The sequence below is a fragment of the Thamnophis elegans genome, chromosome 6 (genome assembly GCF_009769535.1).
Source record: "Thamnophis elegans isolate rThaEle1 chromosome 6, rThaEle1.pri, whole genome shotgun sequence".
NCBI lineage: Eukaryota > Metazoa > Chordata > Lepidosauria > Squamata > Colubridae > Thamnophis > Thamnophis elegans.
The window spans coordinates 51,282,802-51,297,970 of record NC_045546.1 but is presented as its reverse complement, the minus strand read 5'-3'; the positions used below and the strand labels follow the sequence as shown (position 1 = coordinate 51,297,970).

At 34.4% G+C, this 15,169-nt stretch overlaps 1 protein-coding gene across 1 annotated transcript in view; it reads left to right on the top strand.

Moving 5' to 3' along the window:
• Positions 1 to 13,936, top strand: part of PAXBP1 (PAX3 and PAX7 binding protein 1) — a 32,776-nt gene extending 18,840 nt beyond the window's left edge. The window contains exons 8-18 of the mRNA XM_032219279.1: positions 2,180 to 2,303; positions 3,191 to 3,290; positions 4,041 to 4,156; positions 5,090 to 5,289; positions 5,924 to 6,068; positions 6,163 to 6,284; positions 7,294 to 7,370; positions 7,482 to 7,548; positions 8,424 to 8,570; positions 10,543 to 10,697; positions 12,908 to 13,936. Coding sequence (XP_032075170.1) covers positions 2,180 to 2,303; positions 3,191 to 3,290; positions 4,041 to 4,156; positions 5,090 to 5,289; positions 5,924 to 6,068; positions 6,163 to 6,284; positions 7,294 to 7,370; positions 7,482 to 7,548; positions 8,424 to 8,570; positions 10,543 to 10,697; positions 12,908 to 13,025 — 1,371 coding nt within the window. The 3' untranslated portion in view covers positions 13,026 to 13,936. The remainder of the gene's footprint in view (positions 1 to 2,179; positions 2,304 to 3,190; positions 3,291 to 4,040; positions 4,157 to 5,089; positions 5,290 to 5,923; positions 6,069 to 6,162; positions 6,285 to 7,293; positions 7,371 to 7,481; positions 7,549 to 8,423; positions 8,571 to 10,542; positions 10,698 to 12,907) is intronic.
• Positions 13,937 to 15,169: the final 1,233 nt, after the last annotated feature.

Sequence of the window (15,169 nt, the reverse complement as noted above, 5' to 3'; positions counted from 1 at the left end):
CATAGCTATCCACATTCAGATTTATATTAATTTTACAATTATTAGTCTGTAGATTATGGATTTTCGAAGAATTATTTTGCTGTAATTTAAGTTTCAAATCTTTCCAGAAAATCAGAAAGAGGATGTGCATAGTTAAACTACCTTTTATTGGAGCATCTGCTAAACAAACTTATTGTAGTTATCAGCAGAATTTACACTGATCCTGAAAAATATGTGTGATTCAGACTATTTCAGTAATACCATTCTTAGATAAGTTCTTTATGCATCACAACACTGTTGTGTATTATGAATTGTGAGGTCCATGTGGGATAGAGTTTTCTCACAAAAAGAATTTCTGTAAGTGGAACAATAGTGGGTTATGCATCAATTGTGCTGCTCTCTTTTTGTGTTTTCACATGTTTCTTTCATTTTCTTCTTACTTGGATTGGCAAAATTCAAAATGAGAGGCAAGGGGGAAAATATTGAAATTATTTTTGAATTTTAAGTTTAATTCATAGCAAATCAGCAAGGGTAACATTTGTGAAAATATAAAGTATACCCATGTGATTTGGATTATTTGATAACCTGTTTTAGCAGATCATATTTCGGTTCCTATTGACAACATAGATAAGAATAGACTACTAGTACTAAAATAGTATAGCAACAGTGAAATCCTGGGATCTAGTGTGAACACTAGATTTGGTAGATACTTTTTGATTGTTTGTAAGTGCTCTTTCGGCATTTTGCACTTACTCAGGTTTCTGGTTTCTTAAAAATATTTTCACTGGTTCACAACATATATTTCCTTTTTTTTAAAAAAAAAAGTTCACTAATGAAAAAAAGTTCCTATCAGAGTAAGACTTTTTTTGTTTTCACATTCATATTTTACCCATTTTCTTTGGGTAAAAAGTTGTCTTTGCTACTTCCTCTTATAACAAAATCCTTGTGTGTTAATAGCTTAATTAGTTTTCTGACTCTTGGTATCAAACTCCATATTATAATATAAACAGTGGTATTAATGTATCAGTTAACATTGTTGTAACCATTTGAAAATATTGGTTGTGTTAAATTGGTAGAAGAGGAGAAATAGAGGACAGATTCAAATAACAACAAATGGGCTTATAAAAATTTAAATGTAGTTGTCTGAAAATTGAAGAGTATTTTTCCCTATAAAAACTTACAGAAATAAATTCTAATTTTCTTAGCATCACTGGCAATTTTCAAAAAACTAAGAATCTCACATTTTCCCCATCTTTCCTTTTATTTTAACTTCTATTATTGAAACTTCATTTCAATATTAGAAACCTTTTTCATAGCAGTAGTAACGTACATAGGAATATCTGTTTCTAAATAAATTCAACTAAAATATATCTTTTAAATAAATATGTTCAAATCCAGGTATTAGATTATAGTCATGTCAACTTTAAGTAAACTCTTCCTTCAGTAGTGCCTGAAAACTGCTGATAAACATCCATGCATTTTTTTGGAACACTAGAGATGTGATTTGCCTTTTCTTTCTCCTGGGAATTTTTTTTTTATTTCCCAGTGTCCTCTACAATCTTTAGGATATCATGTTGGTCTCCTATTCAAGTACTAACTATACCCATCCCTGATTAGCCTTTTGAAGATCAGCTATGACCAGATAGGTTTCCAGGGATGGTGTTTTGCGAGAGAAGACCAGGGAAGTGACAGAATTGACAGATCGCATTGCTCAATTTGAGGCACTGAAACCTGATAGGAGACATTTCAGAGTATTTGGAAATCCCAACAGGCTTCTATAACGGTTTTTTGTTTTAAAATCATGAAAAAGCTTCTAAGAGACTTACATTTTATTGTGGTTTGCAATCTACTTAGTCATCTAAAAACAATCTGCCCATTTTTATATAAAGAAGCCTTGGAAACAGTTTTTTCTTTCTTTCGGACTATTCCAAATTAACCATTGTTCCAATGTGGCAGATATTGAGGGCAAGCTAATGAAAATGTGTGGTAGCTTTATAACTTTTCTGTATTTTTTTTTTGTACAGGCTTGATAGTTTGCTTCTAGTTAGAGAGGTTTAGTTTTGTTCTTTACTATTAAATATTCAGTAATTAAAAGTTAATAGTAAACTGAAAGTGCAGCAGTACACTTTGGAATAGTGTGGCATCCCATACAATTAAACACTTGAAAATATTTTTATTACGAAGTATTATATTTTTACAGGTGCTCCTGATTAACGAACTTGAAACAGCAATGCACCAGCTGTACAAACAGCGCGCCTCCCGCCTTGTCCAAAGACGACAAGATGATATTAAAGATGAATCTTCGGAGTTTTCAAGCCATTCAAGTCAGTCCATCTTGAAGGTTTTTATTATTCATTAAACAACCTTGTTTACATAGTTCAGTTATAATATAAAGTGAAATTTCAAAGTATGTCTTGGTTTAAATCTGATAAAAGAAAAATCAGATTAGAGAAATCTAGCTCATACTTTTAAAGTAATTTTCCCAGACTTTTTTGCCATGGCTAAAAATAGGAAAAATTATTTACAAGTTAGTAACTTATGTGACAATATACCATCTTACTCACTCACCAAAAGTATTTCACAGAAAGTTATCTGAACCTGAAAATGATTAAGGCTATTCTGCTAGCAGTTTTCGTTTCAGTAATACTGGTTTCTGATGCTTTAAAACAAACAAAAAAGGTACAGTTTGTCATATCTTCCTATTTTTAAACATTAGTGCTAACTTGTTTTGTTTTAAATAAATTCATATTACACAATTTTGCTTGGACTAATTTATAAAATAAATGCTGCAAAATTTCCATTAAAAATGAACATACGCCCTTCTATGAAATCTCATGCTTTCAGAGTATGTTATTCAGCAGGATATGGAAAAATTATTCTTTATGAAAACGCCGAACACTATTTAAAAAATACAAATATAGACTTAAAAAGTATTGTTAAATATTCTGTTTACCATTTAGAACTTCTAAATGGTGTGATAAAACATTTAAAATCCAATATTTTTTAATATTCATCAAAAAATAAAATTCATTTGACACCATTTTTTCTATACAAGAATGGGTAAGAAGTAGTATAATCAAACTTAATAGATGTATGCACATATGTTGACATTTGTTAAACATCTTTGAAACTGCTATACACGCACAAACACAAAATATTACTTTTCTTTACAAAAGATGCAGTCCTAATTTCAGTGTTTGTACTCTTACAGATAAAGCATTGATGGCACCAAACCTTGATTCTTTCGGGCGAGATAGAACCCTCTACCAAGAACATGTAAAAAGACGGACTGCAGAAAGGGAAGCTAGAAGGTACTAAAGCATTACGAGAGTTTTAAAGGATGATTCTTACGGTCTACTAATATTTGGAGAATGATTCATTGTCCTTGATCATTGATCAACTCCCATCAGCTCTAGACAACATAGAAGTTTGAAAAGATAGGAAGGGCTGCAGATTCTTCTCCATTATAGTATACAATACATTTTGGTGTGTAACTATTCCAAATGGTAACTTTCTTTTAAAAGAGTTTTTTTTTCCTTTTGAATTTGCAAAATGGGAGATAATTGCACAAGCAAAAGTATATGTCAGTAGCCTTTTAGTTGTAATGTTTGGATCATGCACAGAATAGTAGTGAAGCAGTTGCTAGGGATGGAAAATTATAGGCTAGTATATGAACAATCTCAGACTAAAAGAAAAGGGGGAAATAATAAAATATTCAAGTTTTGTCATTGAATAATAAGAACATATAATATTTTTGTGAGCCTTTGATTGAGATCCAAGAGCCAAACTTCAGAATATTAGAATAAAGAATTAGACAGAATAATGTCAAAAATTATTTTTAATTAAATTTTCCTGGGGAATAGCTTTAAAAATCTGATGTGGTGGCTACAAAGGTTTTGGCTGAAGGTTGTATATTCCACTACACTTTGTGGTAGGCGGGTTAGATATATTTCTGCTTCAAATGAAAAAGGTAAGGCATATTTGCCCATACAATATTATGCATCCTTTGTTACTAGGAAGTTACTTCAATTCAGCAACCTCTCATTTATTCTTTGTAACAGAGCTCGTCGTAGACTTGCCAGAGAGCAGTCTGGGAAAATGGCTGATCATCTTGAGGGTCTTTCTAGTGATGATGAAGAAACCTCAACAGACACAACAAACTTCAATATGGAACGAGGTTAGACGATTCATCTTAATGATAGAAATAGTAATTTTTAAAACACAGTGTTTTGCAGAAAACCTTTGAGATTAATGGCATGGTTTAATATAAGGTATGAAGGGAAAAATTAAATTCTAGTTTATTATTATTTTAGCTTTGGGTTGAGATAATAGTGTCCTTGACTTGCTGAAATATATGATAGTGTAGGATATGCTTTTATTCTCTTTCATAAGTGACCATTATAGGGAGGTCACTTATGAAAGAGTGTAGCGCTAAAAGTATTCATTCCTCTTGGCAGTAGCAAAAAACAGACTTACTGAAAAGTACCTTTCTTCTCTTCATACTCTTAATTAAGTTCAAATTGTTCTGACTATAAGAAAAGTAATGACAGGATATCCTTAGGCCTTGTTTGGAATTTGTTACATATTAAAAATAGGATACATAGTTTGTTAAAAATATATTTGCTTAGACAGGGAACTAACTTAGAACCTTGCTTCCATGAGATAATCTTTCAGATCATTATCATATCATAATTGTTTGACAATCATCCATACAAAATAAATCACAAGATCTGTTCACAAATTTAAGCAGGCAGGTTAAATATTTGTTTAAAACCAGCTGGGAAGCCCCCGCCCCCCAAAAAACAATATAATTAAATATATAGAGAAGCTAGAATAAAGCATTTAAATTGTTAAGATTTCCTTACTTGTTTGATTGGTAATGAGGATTCGTTCAATTTATAGAGCTGACTGTGTGAGCAACTTCCAATTAAAACATAGATTATGCCAAAAAAACAAAAAACAAAAAAGCAACCATGCAAACAATGCAAAACAATAATATGGAATGCTTCATGAATTTGATATAGTTAGTATATTAGATTACAGAAACATCCTACAATAAACTAGAAAAACAGGAGATGAACTTAAAAAAAAAATTTTTTTTAAATCCTAGATCGCATTTTGAAGGAGTCCAGCAAAGTTTTTGAGGATGTATTAGAAAACTTTTCCTCCATTGACTATATTAAGTCACAATTTGAAGCCTGGCGTTCTAAGTATTTGTCTTCATATAAAGATGCTTATATTGGCCTTTGCTTACCCAAGCTATTAAATCCTTTAATAAGACTTCAGTTACTTACCTGGAATCCTTTGGAGGTAAGAGCAAGTTAAAAGTCTGTTTAACACGAATATTAAGTATAAATTAATATCATAATCATATGAAATAATTCTTAATTGACAAGTTGTTTCTCTTGAGCATTAGATTGAGCCTATAGTGTACATTTCCACTTTAATGCTGATGTGCCATTTTTAAAGTTTTTTGGTAGTTTAATTACTTGATAAATGTCAAAATAGTATGAGGTGTAACATCTTAACAGCTTCATCAGTGTACTTAGAAAATATTTATGATATTGCAGTGGGGAAGAGGTATATCAGGATAAGATTGGTAGCTTCTGCTGTTTCTGATTTAGATATATTGACAAAACAGTTCAGGAAAGGAGTGTGTTTGGAAGATTTCTGGCCTTCTAGATAGTCCTAAATCACAGCATCAGTAGCTCAGACAGGAAGGCCAGTGATGAGGAATGTAAGATTCTGGTGTCATAAAAAACACAGGGCTCTTATTTTTATGAACAAGTAATAGAGTCTACTAATAGAATTTGATGTGCTGACATTCAAGACATCCTGAGAGTGAAGCTCACAGCTAAAAGATTTACATTGGTGAATTTATGGGGGTGTTTATACGTCTCAAGCTTAAACACACTTGATACATACAGCATTTATTTTTTAATAGGACAAATGTCAAGATTTTGAAAGTATGCTGTGGTTTGAATCCTTGCTATTTTATGGATGTGAAGAATATGATCAGGAAAAAGATGATGCTGATGTTTCACTATTGCCTACTATTGTTGAAAGAGTGGTTTTACCAAAATTAACAGGTACTTTGTATAGTATTTAATTAAAAAAAAATTTTTTTTTTCAAAGTAAAATTCAATGGAATTTTGAGAAGTTCTAATTTTTCTTCTTTGTTAGTGCTGGCTGAAAATGTATGGGACCCCTTTTCTACAACCCAAACATCCAGGATGATTGCTATTACCCAGAAACTAATTAATGGATATCCTACAGTAGTACATGCAGAAAACAAAAATACACAGGTGACAAAAAAAATTGCTTAACTTTTTTTGATACATGATTTTCTATATATTGCTTCAATTACTAGTATTGAATTATAATTTTCATGATGCTTCTGTATCTTCAAAGACCTAAATTCAGATAGGATATGTTCTTGCTTCACATACGAGTAATTTGTCAAAAAAATTAGAACAGAGTAACTTAGTGATTTGAATCTAACATCCATGCAAATAGATGTTAGATTCTCAAATCGCAAATAGATTGCGATTTCTACATATGCTGTTTTGAAATCCAGAACAAAAAAGTGGGATATGTGTGGTGCAATGCTTAAGATACTGAATTAGGAGTGGGAAAACACAGGTTCTAGTGCACACCCACATGAAAACTCACAGGGTGATTTGGGCCAGTCCCTCTTAATAAAACCTGAACAGGGTGTTTGTTGGAAAATTAGAAAGAGGAAGTGCTATGAAAAGTGGGATTTTTTTCCCCAGATTTGAGTGAGTTGCATCCAAATGTACAACCTTTTTGCTGTAGTCGTTAAGGCACTCACATGGTCATTAAGTAAATCTGGCTTCTTGACTTTGCTTCTTGGAAGCCTCCTGGCAAGGTCCAAAATGGTGATCTCATAACCCTGGAACACTGTAACTGTTGTAAATATAGGCCAGTTGTCAACCAAACCAAACTTTAATCATGACTGTGGAAACAATGAGACAGTTGTATGTGTGAGGACTTTAAGTCACTTTTCAGCACTGTTATAACTTGGAAGAGTTGTTAAACAAATGGTCATATGCTGAGGATTATTTGTAGTGAGAACTAGTGCCAATCTTAGATGTGAACTTTACTAATTACTCGTTTATAGTAACTTGTTGCTGAAAAAATTTCCATGAACAATCTTACTGGAAAATACTGTTAAAACAAAGTAGGTTCTTAATTAGAGTGATGTACAGCTAATATGAAGAAGAAAACTTGGTCTAGTTTGGACTAAAATGCATTATAAAAAATTATTTTAACATAATTTATATTAACTTTCAGACATTACTCAAAGGTCTCTTACTTAGAATGAGGCGAACACTAGATGATGATGTGTTCATGCCGCTTTATCCCAAAAGGTAAGCTTTCTAGGCTAGTTTGTTTATTTTATTTCAGAATCATTTACCTTTGTAATAATGTAACATGTTGGCAACACTTCTATGCTTATTGAAATATCTGTTGTCTTTCAGTGTTTTAGAAAACAAGAACTCTGGACCTTACTTGTTTTTCCAGCGCCAGTTTTGGTCTTCGGTTAAGGTAAACTGAAGAAATGAAACTAATCCAACTGATTTTTCCCCAAATGGATGAGTTGATTTGCTTAGTTTTGGAGTGCAGTGGATTGGAACCCCATTACCTTTGAGATCTTGTATTGCTATGAAATTTAGCTAATCTTTAATATGAATTGTACCAAAAGGATGTGATTCTCGAAAGCTATGCATGTGACCAAAGCTTTCTGAATTTCATTTCCCCATCATATAGTGAAAAGAGCAATGAATCAATGTGGCATAGAGTTTGAGAATATTGTACAGGCAAAGAAGATGGGGAAATGCATTCTATTTCAGGAATTCTATACCTGAAACATCAAAAACTAGATATAAAAGTATTCACATTCAAAATATACCAACTATAACCAAAAAGCAACAGTCACTTTTACAAAGTAGAAGATATAGTATTTGTAACTACTGGTAGATAATGAATTTCCTATTTATCAATTGTAGAACTTTATACAATTGTTTAACTTTTTAATTCTGGAAATCAGTTAGCAATTAGGTTGGTATTTCCTAATAGGAATAAATTACTGATTTAGCCAGCCTACATAATGTTATGATTGATCAAATTTATTATTATATTTTGCTAGCAAATATTGATAATATTTCATGTTTTGTAGCTGATCATTTCACACAAATGCCTTGTTACTGGAAGAATTTTTTTTAAATGGGACATAGTCAATTAAATTGTAGCATATTGCTCTATTTTTAGATAGTAAGCAGCTCTGAGAACATTCTAATTGTGGCTGTTTGCTTTCAGAAATATTTCATTTAAAATGTTTGTGTTAACTACAAATAATAGCAGCAAATATTGATACAGCTCTATTACTTTACTATTTATGTTAATCTTTTCTATTTCTATAGCTATTAGGAAACTTTCTGCAGTGGTATGGAATATTCTCCAACAAAACATTACAAGAATTATCAATAGATAGTTTGCTAAATAGATACATTCTTATGGCTTTCCAGAATTCTGAGTATGGAGATGATAGCATTAAGAAAGCTCAAAGTGTAAGTAAATATGTTTTAAATTGCACTTCATTTTTTAAAATTCCTTTTTTAGTCTATTGCCCATATATTCAGAGGTAATGTGTTATAATAGCTATAGTAGCAGGGATCTGAATATGTTCAAATACACATTTAACCATGGTTAATTCATCAATTAGCCCAGGTCTTGATGTTCAGGTTAAAATACAACAGTGAGCCCAGTAAATCCTATTTTCTATCACTGGAAGAGGAGCAAAACAAAACCGAAAAGGTGTAAACTTCTGTTTTACAACAACAACATTGTTTGAATTTCCATTTCTATCTAGCACTACTATTAATAGGGCTGTGTGATGGCAGCTAAGATGCTGGCCTCGGTGGAAAACTGGCAGCCAAAGTTTGAGACCCAAGTGCCATGGGATAGGATGAGCTCCCGTTACTTTCCCCAGCTCCTGCCAACAGGAAGTGGTACCTATTTATCTATTGACATTTGCATGCTTTCAAATTGCTAAAAAGTTTGAAAGCATGCAAATGCTGGTAGATAAATAGGTACCACTTCAATGGGAAGGTAATAGCACTCTGTGACATCCTGCTGCTCACATGATTGCAGAAATGTCTTTGGACAGTACAGACTCAAAAGCCTTGAAAAGGAGATGAACACTGCGCTCTATAGTCAGCAATGAGTAACAGAATAAAATCCGCAGGGACTCCTTTTCTGTTTTTTTTTTTTTTTTTACTAATGTTAATAGTACAAAAACTAAAATTAACATGTTGTGACTTCACAGCTATACTCCGCTGTTTATTTAAGTTTAGTTCCCAAATGGCTTACAATAAGATCCACTTAAAGTTTCAGTACACTAGCAATAAATATAAATATCTGTGGCAGATGTCTGATCTTTGGCAATTGATAAGCTAGTTTGTATTTCCCTAGTAAAAACAATTTATGGAATTGTTAACACATGCATGTAACATGAACTAGCTTTTGCTAAATTCTGGGCCATGGATGGACAACGTTCTGAGCAGTAGTTTGTTCTCAAAAGCAACTGGAAGGTCACATGTGATACCAGATGAAAAAAAAAACAGTCTCTGCTCTTCTCCTCCCCCCCCCCAATTATCTTGCGTGGTTTGGAGGGATATAACGAATAGAAGAAGAAAGCATCTAGGAGGCAAAAAAAAGCATTGTATTCTTTGAAAAACCTCCCCAAATGACTCAAGATGATATTGACAAAGTTCAGTATCAAAATAGTCAAATTGCAGTTCCATGATTTTAGAAATGCTGAGTGGGAAGCAGGGAAGAGTGGAAAGTGAAATATTTTGCTTCAATTTCTACTCTTATTTAGCAATAGCAGTTAGACTTATATACTGCTTCATAGGGCTTTCAGCCCTCTCTAAGCGGTTTTACAGAGTCAGCATATCGCCCCCACAGTCTGGGTCCTCATTTCACCCACCTCGGAAGGATGGAAGGCTGAGTCAACCTTGAGCCAGTGAGATTAGAACCGCTGAACTGCAGATAGCAGTCAGCTAAAGTGGCCTGCAGTACTGAACCCTAACCACTGCGCCACCTCGGCTCCTTTGGAGAAAGAATTAACAATTTTGTAGCTGAAAATGGCACTATGCTGCAAAACGTTTGGTGGTGCAATTCCATACGGCCTGCATTAAAATGGTCAGCTTTTCTTCTCCGATCCTCTAATGTAAATGGTTTATTATACTGCAAATTACATGGAAATCAGCTTATAATTAGTGTTTTCTTCCTGTTCCCTATATATGAAAGATTTAATTAAATAATGAGAGGTGAACACTGAAGTTGATGAACAATCTGTTTAAAATAAGATGGCAGATACTGCTACAGACAAATATCACACATTGTAGTTGGTAATATATTTTAAAATCTTGCCTTATGTACTGTACAAACAACTAGATATTTTGACTTTATGATACTATTTTCTATACATGATTGTTCTGTATTTTTAATTTTATTTTTAAAATAATCTTTTTCTAGGTAATTAACTGCTTCCCTAAACAATGGTTCACTAATCTTAAAGGAAATAAGACAGTATCTCATCTTGAAAATCTCTGTAGATATCTTGTTCACCTTGCTGATACAATGTACAGAAATAGCATTGGAAGCTCTGATGTAGAGAAAAGAAATTCAAGGTACTCTATTTTAAATAATGTTTTGTTGATTGGAGTCATTCTACATAAGCAACAAGAGTTTTTAAAAATTTTATTTGCATCAGAAGCATTTCAATTAAAATAAGGCATACTATATGACATAAAATTTTAAATATAAAATACAAGATTAAAATACGTACAAATTAAACAGAAGTTGCCTAGAAACTACCGTGAGTCCCCGGAAATAAGACAGGGTCTTATTTTCTTTTCATCCACAAAATATGCCTTATCAGGGGAGGGCTTATTGTTTTGGGGTTTCCGGGCAGCTGATCCCTTGCGAGCGGGCTCCCGAAGAGCCGGGCACAGCCTCAGGGGCAAAGCAGCCATGAGGTGACCACGCTCATGAGCAACCGCCTGACAAACCCCCTCTCCAGCTGGGCAGAGCGCCATTTACTGACCTAGGGGGTATCACTAAGGCGCCAACGCACCTGGCGCTCTGCCCACCCCCCAGCTCCTGTGGCTTGGCACATTAGGGATACCCCCTAGGTCAGTGCATGGAGCTCTGCCCGGCTGGAGAAGGGTTGCGCAAGCCTTCGGGATACCGCTACGTCTATGAGTGGTCCTCTGCCTGGCTGGAGGAGGGGTGTCCCCAGGGCTTATTTTCGGGGGGGGGGGCTTATATTTTTGCCCACCTGAAAAATGTGCAAGGTCTTAGTTTCAGGACAGGTTGTATTTTCGGGGAACATGGTTGCACTTGAAAAGCTATTGATAATATAGAGCCTTGCAAGATGGATATAATGTGATCATAGTGCCATGCAGCAGTCAACAAGCTGAATGCTTATTTTCGACCAAGTATGATTTCTGAGTGGTCTTCAAACCAATTTCATGAAGAGCATGAAAAAGACAGACAATATCAAAGGTATTCTCTGTTTGATTGACATTTATTTGATGGGCTGTGATATTGCTGGTGCATCACCTGTTAGCATAGCTGTCCTTTTTCTAGAGCAAAAAATTAAGCATGTTTAAAATTCTAAACCATTTGGAACAAATTGTTGTTGGAGGGATAATGCCAAATCTATTTTGAACTGTGCACTCCATGGTCATTGTAGGGATGAGGCTTTGTGAGCATCTTAAATACTGCTACACAATTGTATCTGTCCGCCCCGTGCCAACTCAGTGAAGCGGTAGAAGTGATGTACCAGTGCCTGGAGGCTGTTAGGGTCTGGATGGGAACGAACAAGCTTGCGCTCAATCCCGACAAGACCGAGTGGCTATTGATGCTCCCTCCCAAAGATGGTCCAGCTATTCCATCTCTCAGCCTGGTGGGTGAAATTATACGCCCCTCAGAGAGGGCTCGCAATTTGGGAGTCCTCCTGGATCCGCAGCTGACTTTAGAACATCATCTGTCGGCTGTGACCAGGGGGGGCCTTTGCCCAGGTTTGCCTGGTGCACCAATTGCGACCCTATCTGGACCGGGAGGTCCTTTGGATAGTCACTCACGCCCTCTTCAACTCAAGACTGGACTACTGTAACACGCTCTACATGGGGCTGCCCTTGAAGAGTGTTCGAAGACTTCAGCTTGTCCAGAATGCAGCCGCGCGAGCGATTGTGGGTGCACCTCGGTACACCCACGTTACACCTATCCTCCGCGAGCTGCACTGGCTACCTATTGGTCTCCGGACACGCTTCAAGGTGCTAGTCGTTACTTTTAAAGCCCTACATGGTATCGGACCTGGTTACTTGAGAGACCGCCTCCTGCCAGTCATTTCCCAAAGACCTATTAGATCCCACATATTAGGCCTCCTCCTAATTCCATCTGCCGGCCAATGTCGGCTGGCGAACCCCTGGGGGAGGGACTTCTTTGTGGCTGCTCCGGCTTTATGGAACGATCTCCCCGTTGAGATCCGGACCCTTACTACCCTTCCGGCCTTCCGCAAAGCAACTAAGACCTGGCTGTTCCGGCAGGCCTGGGGCTGTTGAATTATCCAGCCCCATTCGAGGTTACGACTGTTGTTGAATTTTAAATTGTTGTTTTCTATTTTTATCTTTGTATCCCCTCCCCTTTTTATTGTTAGCCGCCCTGAGTCTTCAGGGAATAGGGCGGCATACAAGCCAAATAAATGAAATGAAATGAAATGCTACATGATTTATTTGATATACTTGTATTCCATATTTGCAAATACTGTAGATATATCTGTACTTTGCATGTTTTTTTTAAAACAATCTGACTTTTTTGTCCTTTCTCTTTGTAGGGAACATATAAAACAGGTAATAAAACTTCTATCAAGTATTCGAGCACTGGACCATGCTTTTACAGTCGCAAATGATCATAATGTGAAAGAGTTAAAGAACCTAAGTGACGGGAAATAAAATTGTGTCAATTAATTCTGTAATATAAAATCATTCCTGAATTGTAATTTTGTACATATGTAAAGTTTTCTTAAATTGTAAAAGATTGTTTTTAAGACAAAGTGCATTCTTAAATACATCGTATGTAATAGTGTTGATGAAAAGTGAAAGCCAAGATTTTTCACATGCATTTTGTTTACAAAAACTTTTATATCCCATGATGGCCATCTATTCAATTAATTTCAGAGTAGGAAAATGATAAAATGAATAGATGATTTCAGATATGTATACCTCCATAGTTACGTGTTTGAAATGATACCTTTTGAAGTAACTTTTTGTTGGCTGGAATTGGTCACTACATAATGTGTATGGCCTTGTGAGAGTAAACAAGCTTCCCAAATAATACTTTGTTGTTAAAAATACACATATTGATCATAAAGTAATATTCTTAAAATTTAGTGGGGGGGGGGAGGGAAAACCTGCAGTCATAGTTTCAGTTACCCAATAAATTATATTTCAGTAGAAATCATTTGTGCCATGTAAGCTAGATTCTTATTTTAGGAGCAACACTCCTAAATTGCATTTTTTTTTCCTAATTCTCCGGAATGCATTTTCTCATAACATACCATAATTTTAAATCCCACAATGTCCATAGGATTTTATATTCTGTGATCATTCACTTCCAAAGTTACTTAGATTGTTTAAGATTAACCTTTCGGTTGTCACGGCTTGCTCCTAAGTTTAGTTTGAATTGAAAAGAATGTTGTCAGTGTGGATATCCTTCTTGATCTTATCTTGATTGTAGTCCTTTGTACCTGAAAAAAAGAAATGGACTATCAAACCATCGTGCTTTATCATGGTCTTGTCGTGTGATGGAAAGAAAATATTAAATGTACAGTTTGCCTTTTGGACACTAAATAATTTCTGAATTCCTTGCCATGATTATTTTCAATCGTATCCCCAAATAGTGTAAAGCCTTTAGACTTACATAGTAACATCAAGAAATTGTAATTCATATCACCATATTGACAGCAGACATCAGTAGAATTTAATGTGGGCAATTTGCAATGATTTTCTTCTCTTTTTCAGAGAGGAAAGGTGAGAAAGAAATCTATTTCCATATTTTTATGTGACTAAATAGAATTAATATACCCAGGAGTATGAAAATACTATCTATATTGATAAATTCTTGGCATTATGTATGTTGGGCTGTCATATATATTAGAATATTTCTTTATTAAACGTAGAACATTGAACGGGAAGGACAAATTTTAGCAATTTTCTTTCCAAACCCCACAATGTCTCCAATGTTATTCAGCAGCAGAGTTTTGCCACTGGCAGGAAAACATAAGGGCTGATATGCAATAGTTCTGTCCCATTTTAATTGTACAGTGCTATCAGAAGTCATCTGAATACAATTCTATCTTATGAAGTTATATAACCAAATTCTGTTATGCTAAAAAAGGAAGAATTGGGATACATTCTTATATAAAACTGATTACAGTAATAGATATTTTACGAAAATTTCTTTTAATAGCTCACAAGCTAAGACTAACATTGAAATCTTGGAGGTAAATGATACAAAGAGTTTATTAAGCTAGGTATGAAAAGATGTAATCCAATCAAAGGCTTAGACATCTATGAAGCTACAGAGAGATTTTGTCACAAGGGAAACAGAATTAAGAATGCAGATTCATCTTGTGCCTGCTTGCAGACAGTGTTAAAAAAAATTATCATTCATTCACATATTATCCCATATTTTACACCCATATCCAAAGTCAGAGGAAGGTGTATTCCCCAGACTAGATTTGTGGAAATTATACTGTATATAAGGAAACCTTTTCTAAAATTTATTTTAGAAATGTTAGGGGTTTTTTTTTTGGATAAATCCAAAATCAAATTATTTTATGTATTCCTTAAGATAAATTATAATTATTTACATTTGGCCATCCTTTTTTAGAGCTTGCTCTATTTTCATACAACTTAATGTAAAAAAATCAATTTTTCACATTTGTTTGAGTAACATGGATAGCTTTTTCTGAAAAATAATATATTAGCATTATCTAGGGCCTTTATAAATTTCAAAATACTTTCATTTTGAAATACAGTTTGAGAGTAATTGTGCTAAAAGTTTGTCTAATGTATAATGAAATTCTTCAGCTGAA